Raw genomic sequence first — 10,044 nt, 5'->3', positions numbered from 1 at the left:
CAGCCGACGGGGGACCAGCGATGAACGAGCGCGGGGCAGCGCATCGTTCATCACTGGAGCCTCCACACTGAAAGATATGAACGAGTTCTCGTTCATTTATGAACGAGATCGTTCATATCTTTCAAAAAATCGGCATGTGTGTAGGGCCTATAAGCATCCATCACATGTATCCACCAAATGTCCAATATTCAGCCATACACCCTCAGTTTCTGTTACATTATTACTTCAGTGCCAGCTGACATAGCCAGTGACCCGCTATTATCTCAGCGTTACATTCACAGACATGAAAGCATCTGACTTTATCTCACATTAAAAAGGAAGAATAATTTTTCTTAAAACACAGAAAGAGTAGGAGAAGCGTTATGGATCCATTGCTGAAGGGAAATAATTTTGTATTTGTTTTATTTTCAACTAATTATTTATCTCTCAGATTATTCAAAATATCTTATTATTTATTTATTTTACATATATTCCCTCCCTTACAGGGCTGTAATGAGGGGATAATACCTTCTACATTTTCACCAATTTTCAGCACTTGTTGAATTGCCTACATGTAGCTCATTTGCATATAAAGGCACAAAAGTCACCAGCTCATTTGCATAAACAACGCATCACAATCACCAGCTCAGTTGCATCACAGTGATGTCACAATGCCACAGTAAGCAGGGAAAACCTCTGATTACGACCTGCTGGACTCAATTGCTGCCTAGTGTTGAACCGGGCAGCATCAGTCACGTGCTGGAAACAGACCGTAGCTATTGGATAACGTTTTACAATCAGACTCACCACAGATTACAGACACCGGACTTGCTGGCATTCCTTGAATAAGAATGTGGAACTGTATGCCATTTCCGTGCTGCCGCAAGGCGAGGCGGCCTGATGAGGACTCAAGTGGGAACCATCGCACTGAGAACAGCGAGACTGCAAGACCTGCCGAGAGATGTTCGCTCATCTCGCGCTTTAGGAGATTCATGTCTAAGAGGAGGCAAGGCAAAATGGGTGGAACCAACATTACCCACCTCATCACTGAGAGCAGGAAGGATTCCATGCTATCCTGTGTGGATCTCCCAGCCTTAATACAGGCCTCACATGATGCTCCTGACAAGGAACCTGGTAGAGACCAGGAAGTGCGCTCACCTGCAAAATCCAATACGGTGCAGGCATCGACCAGCGACCTGTTCAGCTGTCTAATGGAGTTCCTCTGCCGCAGGTGTAAAGAATTCGTGGAGTTATCACCAACATATATTGCTCTATGGATAACCGCTGTTGACAACTTCCTCTATCAATACTGGCGGAATGTCAGTTTCATCACTCCGACCAATCTAGTGTTTCTCTACATGCTCTGCCGAGACGTCATGTCATCCGAGCTGCTCAGCGAGTGGGAGCTAATCGCAAGTCTATCAACATGTCTATATGTATCCTATGCATACGTGGGCAGTGAGCTCTCCTACCCACTGATGCCGTTCCCTGTTGAATGCTCGAAGGAAGCCTTTTGGAGTCGTTGCCTCTATGTTATCAACCTAATGAGTGCAAAGATGCTCCGCTTCCATGCTGACCCCCAGTATTTTGCCCAGGTCTTTGAGGATCTTAAAGCTGAGGGTGGACAGAAGGATATTACATCAGCTTAAAATCATACTGGACAGGCCCCGTTACCAAAACCGGCGGTGCGGCCTCAAAGGTGGATCAGCCTCCCATCAGAGGTGGTAGAGGCTAACAGTAAACAGTAATTGTGGTGAGCATTGATGAAAATTCTGCAGCTCTGGCTTGAGAACCATAAAGTAGCTCAAATTCAGGCTTGGGAACCTAAGGCAAAAGAAACCCCATTTCAGGCTTGGGAACCTAAGGCAAAAGAAACCCAATTTTAGGCTTGGGAACCTAAGGCAAAGAAACCCAATTTCAGGCTTGGGAACCTAAGGCAAAGAAACCCACCCGTGGCTGTTATTGCATGGCTATCGGGCGTGGCCCCTTGGCGATGGGGTTACCAGTTCTTTATGAATTGGTAGTGGCACAGCCACCATGGACCAACGCAATATTAATTTTTTGTTAAGTTAGAACAGTCTAAATGCGCAGTCAGACTTGCCATGACAGACTTTTTTGACAACTTTCAGCTTAATTTGCAAAAAGAGGATTTTTTGGTCACTTACCATTGAATCATTTTCTCTGAAGCAGGCTGTGGGACGCTGGACCATGGGATTGCAAGATGAGCTGGAGTTTGGCACTCAAACTACTGTCATTGTAATTCTAAGCTCCTCCCCCTGCAACCCCACAATACTAGCACTTCTTTTAAAAGAGTACGGTAAGGATTAGCAGTAACCCGGTGAAACTGTTACAACAAACCATCAGGGAAATGAGTCAAGAACCTGCGTGTGAGGGAGGGAACACATTGTCCCACAGCCAGGGAAGAAATGAGATAGTTTTTCTGTCTGTAAATAGCAGAGGGGAGAAGAACTGGTGAATTATGGAAAGTGTACAAAAGTTTAGGGAGTAGCACCATCTTAGATACATATAAATTATTGGCAGATAAGAAGATCTTGGCTCATCTAATCTGCCCTTAGATAGATATGAAATAAAAAGATAAATACATAAATATCAGAAATACTGTATGTGAGATAGCAGAGGTGTAGCTAGGCGCCAAGGTGCCCGGAACAAGGGCATGTTTTGGTGCCACCCTCCCCTATACTGAATTGGAGGCCTAGCCAACACGTGGTGGAATGTTACATTTGAAAAGAAACACTATTTAAAAATCCTAAATTGGTGACAAGGGTGGTTGTAGACCTTGTGGAGCTCATGGTAATCTGATAATCTCCAAATATCTCTATTAAAATAATGCCCCAAATGTGACCCCCCACATACCCAAACCCTCCCTAAACTCTCAATGAAAATACTGCATCAAAATTGCCCCACCACCACCCCCACATATACTCTTTCATAGTCCCCAATGCCTTAACCCTAGAACGGATATCCAGACCTAATAATCCCACTATGCTTCAATGAAAATAATGTCCCAGAATTTCCTGAGAGGCAGAGAGAGGTGCTGCAACATCAATGTAGAGAGAAGTGCTGCAGCAGCCGGGGCAGAGATGGCACAGCAGCCTGGGCAGGACAGAAGTAACCCTGCTGCACAGCTACAAGCAGACAGTGAGACATATAAAGAGGGTGGGCAGAGCTCCGGCATGTGCCGGCTGTCAGTGTCTCCTGCTCTCGCCTCTGGCCTGCCCTGTTCCCTACCTAGTCTCCGAGTCAGTGTGCGCCCCCTGCTTCTCCTGTTCTGTGGCTGCCAGTACAGTGGCCTGTGGGAAGGGTGTGGGCAGCAGCGCGCCCTCTAACTTTTTCGGCGCCCGGAGCTTGCGCTCCATTGAAGCCACCCTCGCTACACCCATGTACGTAATCTCAAAACCTTTTACCTAACCCCCTTTGTGTTAAAAAAAAAATGGAGTGCTAAGCGCTTGTGGACTTCCTAAATAAATTCCCCTTTTAGGTGGCAAAGGCTTACTAGAATGTAGTGATTCAAAGGCACATCTCATGATCCAGCGCTGTGTGAGACTTCTCCAGACTGACCGCGCAGTGGTCATGGTAGAAAATAATACATAATACATTGAAAACTAATGTCAGCAAAAACGCTGAGAAGCGCTGCAATGCCTGAGCTCTAAAACTAAACTGGGGCTACTGCAGGATCAGGGCATGAGGCTAAAGGCATGGTTAAAATTGACAGTACCCGCACTCCTAGATCCATTCTATACCCCAACTATAGCTTGTAAGCTTGCGAACATGGCCTTCCTACCTCTATGTCTGTCTGTTATCACCCAGCTTATGTCCTGTTTTTAGCAAAACTGCAGCTGGCTGCGATCGCATGCTGGGGGCGCCCAGCAAGCAAATACCCGGCAGTGATGCGATCACTATGTAATTGTGATACCATCGCTGATTTGTAAAAGCCCCCCTGCCTCCGCAGCCAGGCTACGTGTGATGTCAAGCGGCCACCCTGAACCCCGCCCCATTTTCATTGCCACGCCCATCCAATGCTGCGTTGCCACCCCTTACAACTCCACGAACGCCTCTGCCTTTCAATCAGGCAGAGGCGTTTGCATAACGGAGATCACATCTCCCCGGCTGCGCAGAGCAGGTCCTGCGCATGCGTACTATGGGGCAGATGCAATCGCATCACAATTCTGTCTTATGCTGAATACCCCCTTTGCTGCGCTATGGAAAAAAAAAGTTAATAAATAATGAACTTGAATGTAGGGCAGTAATGGCTGAGAAAGTACTGTATGTTTCGTAACAAAACCTATATACAGATGGGTCCACGTTTATCTTGACTTTTAATGGGATTAACTGAGACTGACCAGTCGAACTTAATCCCCTGCTGTAATGACTTAATCCCCTACTGTATTTTTCTCTGTATTGTATTGCAGCTAAGAACAATAGATGAATGGTTTATGCTAATAAATCATGTTGTGCCTAGGTGCAGAAAACTAGTCAAGATAACCGTGGACCCATCTGTATAATGCTTCACACAGTCCAAATGACTGGATAATAAAAATATCCCAAAACAGAATTACTATAAAATCTTTATTTCAGAGATAAAAATTCAGTAGTGTTATTGCATTTCCTGTCTATGCACTATTCAGTAACCAGATTATGTAATGTCATCTACATTAACTGGGTTTCAGATTTAGGATTATTTAAAAACGGATCCAAGAATTTATTCTGAGCAATACAAAATGTCCACATTTACATTAATGTACAAAATTAAAGTTATCTTCTTGCTTCATATTAAATATTGCACAAACTGACAGTGACGTAAAGTACTAAAAATGGGTCTGACAGAAGGGAAAATTAGTTCTTGAAAATTACAACTGGAATTGATGCTGCTGCAGAGGTTAGGAGGTAGATAAGATGTTAGACTTTGCTAGGTTCTGTCCAGATACCAGCTGGGGCTTATCCATGTCTAGTCTTGTAAGCTCCAGCCAGAGGGCTGTCTGGGTGAAGACGGGAAAATCGTCCCAGGGTCCAAATGGGGAATATGTTTCGATAGGAGGTGTAACTGATTGCGCAGCTCTTGTTAAACACGCCTGATATATTCTCCTGGAAAGGACAAATGAGATGAGATTATGGTAAGTGATCAGCCTGTGGAAAATCACACTGGTGACCAAGGATGGTGTCCATGTAAGAATGACAGCCGTATATCTTCTAAAACATGCAAGTAGAATCAGTAGGACTTACCCAGTAATCAGACAAGAGTCTGTGCTATGAGAAGTTCACATTTGATTATGGTCTATAGGTATAGACTATGTGGCAAGTACAATTTAGTTTATTGAAAAGACTCTACGGGCGGGATTCAAATCTTCTCTGCCCCCTCCCGCCCCCATCGCGCCCGCCGGCAGTATTCAAATGTTACTGCCGATGGGTGCAATATCAGCATTTCAGCTCGCCACACCCAGAGGTGGCGAGCTGAAATGTGTGAAAAGTGACCCGTTTGGACGCCCAAACTGGACTTTTCACGATCGCGCCCATGTCTTTAGTCGCGTTTATCTGCTTTAAGCGGCTAAACCCGTCTCTTATGGGCGCGATCAGCGCCAAAACGGGGGTCATTAGAATATCGCCCCGCGATCTCCCGTCACTTTAGACTGGAGATCGGGGGCAATAGAAGATATGAATCCCGCCCTAGATGTACATTAAATTCTGTAGGCCGATTCGATGATACATGAGCTGCCAGTGGAACGGCTCCCAGTGGCTATATGGGATATGCACTGAAAATGGTAAAATGACTCCTCCCACTTTGGCGCTAATCCAATGCTACACTTCTTGCAGGAACTTCTATTTTCTCAATAAAATGTAATGTACCGGCTTGATGTGAATAAAATATGAATTTAATACTATACAATGATTAAAAGTGAGACAAAAACAGAACCCAACATGGGAAACAGAGTCCTACCAAGATGATAATCGGAGCCGCAGGTGTTATGAATGCAAGGTATTTTTCGGGAACAATACCCTGCATGTGGCTCCGTCAAGCGGGTTCCCCAGTGGTCCCTTTCACAGTCAAGGATGTCCAGAAGCACAGGAAAGTACTGGAAAGCAGGTGCCGACGCGTTTCGGGACATCAAAGTCCCTTTTTCAAGCCTTGAAAAAGGGACTTTGATGTCCCGAAACGCATCGGTACCTGCTTTCCAGTACTTTCCTGTGCTTCTGGACATCCTTAACTGTGAAAGAGACCACTGGGGAACACGCCTGACGGAGCCACATGCAGGGTATTGTTCCCGGGAAATACCTTGCATTCATAACACCTGCAGCTCCGATTATCATCTTGGTAGGACTCTATTTCCCATGTTGGGTTCTGTTTTTGTCTCACTTTTAATCATTGTGTAGCATTAAATTCATATTTTATTCACATCAAGCCAGTACATTACATTTTATTGAGAAAATAGAAGTTCCTGCAAGAAGTGTAGCATTGGATTAGCGCCAAAGTGGGAGGAGTCACTTTACCATTTTCAATGCATTTTTACCGTTTGGAGTTTGTAGGGAACTCCCAGACTACCCCCAGGCCTGCACAAATCCTTACAGCTCAAGCATCCACCTCTATTATTCCTTTTTTGCGCTATATGGGATATGTCCTGCCATATTTCTGCTCGCAGCCTATGGAGGTGCAAGCGGAAATCAGCCTGCCGGAATTGCACTTATGCACGCAGGGCAAGGTCCCGGTAGCCGCTAGTGTGCAACTGAATCTGCCCCTGTATAAAAATAAGATTTTAAACCTACCGGTAAATCTTTTTCTCCTAGTCCGTAGAGGATGCTGGGGACTCCGTAAGGACCATGGGTATAGATGGGCTCCGCAGGAGACATGGGCACTCTAAAGACTTTAGATGGGTGTGCACTGGCTCCTCCCTTTATGCCCCTCCTCCAGACCTCAGAACTGTGCCCAGAGGAGACGGACAGTACGAGGAAAGGATTTTTGTTAATCTAAGGGCAAGATACATACCAGCCCACACCATCCACACCGTACAACTTGGAACATACAAACCAGTTAACAGTATGAAACAAAACAGCATCAGCCCGAGACTGATCAAAACTGTAACATAACCCTTATGTAAGCAATAACTATATACAAGTCTTGCAGAATTTAGTCCGCACTGGGACGGGCGCCCAGCATCCTCTACGGACTAGAAGAAAAAGATTTACCGGTAGGTTTAATTCTTATTTTCTCTTACGTCCTAGAGGATGCTGGGGACTTCGTAAGGACCATGGGGATTATACCAAAGCTCCAGACCAGACGGGAGAGTGCGGATGACTCTGCAGCACCGATTGAGCAAACATGAGGTCCTCCTCAGCCAAGGTATCAAACTTGCAGAATTTAGCAAAAGTGTTTGAACCCGACCAAGTAGCCGCTCGGCAAAGTTGCAATGCCGAGACACCTTGGGCAGCTGCCCAAGAAGAGCCCACCCTCCTAGTGGAATGGGCCTTTACCGAATTTGGTACCGGCAAGCCAGCCGTAGAATGAGCCTGCTGAATCGTGTTACAGATCCAGCGGCAATAGTCTGCTTAGAAGCAGGGGCGCCAACCTTGTTGGCTGCATACAGGACAAACAGTGCCTCTGTTTTCCTAACCCGAGCTGTCCTGGCTACATAAACCTTTAAGGCCCTGACCACATCAAGAGACTTGGAATCCTCCAAGTCCCCCGTAGCCACAGGCACCACAATACATTGGTTCATATGAAACGATGAAACCACCTTAGGCAGAAATTGAGGACGAGTCCTCAACTCTGCTCTATCCACATGGAAAATCAGATAGGGGCTTTTGTGAGACAAAGCCGCCAATTCAGACACCCGCCTCGCAGATGCCAAGGCCAACAACATGACCACTTTCCAAGTGAGAAATTTTAACTCAACTGTTTGAAGAGGTTCAAACCAGTGTGACGTAAGGAACTGTAACACTACGTTAAGGTTCCATGGTGCCACTGGAGGCACAAAAGAAGGCTGGATGTGCAGCACTCCCTTTACAAAAGTCTGGACTTCTGGGAGAGAAGCCAATTCCTTCTGAAAGAATATAGATAGGCTCTATTAAGGTACAAATTTCGGCAATAACTTTAGGCCCATATCCACTCCTGTCTGCAGAAAGTGAAGAAAACGGCCCAGGTGAAAATCTTCCGTAGGAGTATTCTTGGCTTCACACCAAGATACATATTTCCTCCAGATACGGTGATAATGTTTCGCCGTCACCTCCTTCCTAGCATTTATCAGAGTAGGGATGACCTCCCCCGGAATACCTTTCCTAGCTAGGATTTGGCGTTCAACCGCCATGCCGTCAAACGTAACCGCGGTAAGTCTTGGAACACACAGGGCCCCTGCTGCAACAGGTCCTCCCTGGGAGGAAGAGGCCACGGATCTTCTGTGAGCATTTCCTGAAGATCTGAATACCAGGACCTCCGAGGCCAATCCGGAACAATGAGTATTGTCTGGACTCTTTTTCGTCTTATGATTCTCAGTATTTTTGAGATGAGTGGAAGAGGATGGAAGACATAGACCGACGGAAACATCCATGGTGTCACCAGGGCGTCTACTGCTACCGCCTGAGGGTCCCTTGACCTGGAACAATACCTCTGAAGTTTCTTGTTAAGGCGTGACGCCATCATGTCTATTTGAGGAAGCCCCCAATTACTTGTTATCTCTGCAAAAACTTCTTGATGAAGACCCCACTCTCCTGGATGGAGGTCGTGTCTGCTGAGGAAGTCTGCTTCCCAGTTGTCCACTCCCAGAATGAAGACTGCTGACAGCGCGCTTACGTGATTTTCCGCCCAACAAAGAATCCTGGTGGCTTCCGCCATTGCCACTCTGCTCCTTGTCCCCCCTTGGCGGTTTACATGAGCCACTGCTGTGACGTTGTCTGATTGAATCAGAACAGGTAGGTCGCGAAGAAGAGTCTCCGCTTGTCGCAGGCCGTTGTATATGGCCCTTAATTCCAGCACGTTGATATGTAGATAAGCCTCCTGGCTCGACCACAGTCCCTGAAAATGTCTTCCTTGTGTGACTGCTCCCCATCCTCGGAGGTTCGCGTCCATAGTCACCAGAACCCAGTCTTGAATGCCGAACCTGCGACCCTCTAGAAGGTGAGCACTCTGCAGCCACCACAGGAGAGACACCCTGGTCCTGGCAGACAGGCTTATTTTCTGATGTATTTGTAGATGGGACCCCGACCATTTGTCCAGAAGGTCCCACTGAAATGTCCTCGCATGGAACCTACCGAATGGTATGGCCTCGTAGGCCGCCACCATTTTTCCCAGTACTCGAGTGCATTGATGAACTGACACTCTTTTTGGCTTTAACAGGTCTCTGACCATGCTCTGGAGTTCCTGGGCTTTTTCCGTTGGGAGAAAAACCCTCTTCTTTTCCGTGTCCAGATTCATGCATAAAAATGATAGCCGAGTCGGTGGAATCAACTGCGATTTTGGCAGATTTTGGATCCAGCCATGTTGCTGCAGCACTCTCAGTGAGAGTGACACGCTTTTCAGCAACTGATCTCTCAATCTCACTTTTATCAGGAGATCGTCCAAGTATGGGATAAGTGTGACTCCTTGCCTGCGTAGGAGCACCATCATTTCCGCCATTACCTTGGTGAAAATCCTTAGGCTGTGGACAGCCCAAACGGCAACGTCTGAAACTGGTAATGACAGTCCTGTACAGTGAATCTCAGGTATGCCTGATGAGGAGGATAAATGGGGATATGAAGGTATGCATCCTTTATGTCTAGTGACACCATAAAATCCCCCCCCCCTCTTCCGGGCTGGAGATCACTGCCCGGATAGATTCCATCTTGAATTTGAACTATTTTAGATACAGGTTTAGGGATTTTAGATTCAGAATGGGTCTGACCCAGCCATCCGGTTTCGGGACTACAAATAGAGTTGAATAGTACCCCTTCCCCTGTTGCACTAGGGGAACCTTGATAATCACTTGCTGTTGACACAGCTTTGTATCGCAGCAAAAACTATTTCCCTCTCTGGGGGAGAGGCTGGCAAAGCCGACTTGAAAAATCGTCGAGGAGGCACTTCTT

The 10,044-nt window shown here is 46.4% G+C and overlaps 2 protein-coding genes across 2 annotated transcripts in view; one reads left to right on the top strand and one right to left on the bottom strand.

The window, feature by feature from the left end:
* Nucleotides 1–830: 830 nt before the first annotated feature.
* LOC134944010 (cyclin-dependent kinase 5 activator 1-like) lies at nucleotides 831–1,628 on the top strand. The gene has a single exon (XM_063932554.1). The coding sequence runs from the start codon at nucleotides 831–833 to the stop codon at nucleotides 1,626–1,628; it is 798 nt and encodes a 265-aa protein (XP_063788624.1).
* Nucleotides 1,629–4,578: 2,950 nt separating this feature from the next.
* The window catches only part of LSS (lanosterol synthase), an 83,987-nt gene continuing 78,521 nt past the window's right edge, over nucleotides 4,579–10,044 (bottom strand). The window contains exon 22 of the mRNA XM_063933268.1: nucleotides 4,579–5,082. Within this exon, the coding sequence (XP_063789338.1) occupies nucleotides 4,936–5,082 (147 nt within the window). The 3' untranslated portion in view covers nucleotides 4,579–4,935. The remainder of the gene's footprint in view (nucleotides 5,083–10,044) is intronic.

Source organism: Pseudophryne corroboree, chromosome 7 (assembly GCF_028390025.1).
Source record: "Pseudophryne corroboree isolate aPseCor3 chromosome 7, aPseCor3.hap2, whole genome shotgun sequence".
Classification (NCBI taxonomy): Eukaryota; Metazoa; Chordata; class Amphibia; order Anura; family Myobatrachidae; genus Pseudophryne; species Pseudophryne corroboree.
The sequence above is the reverse complement of the archived record's forward strand: the minus strand, read 5'-3'. Positions and strand labels throughout refer to the sequence as shown.

Excerpts from the sequence above, each read along its gene's own strand:
- LOC134944010 (XM_063932554.1), top strand. The coding sequence starts at position 831 with ATGTGGAACTGTATGCCATTTCCGTGCTGCCGCAAGGCGAGGCGGCCT.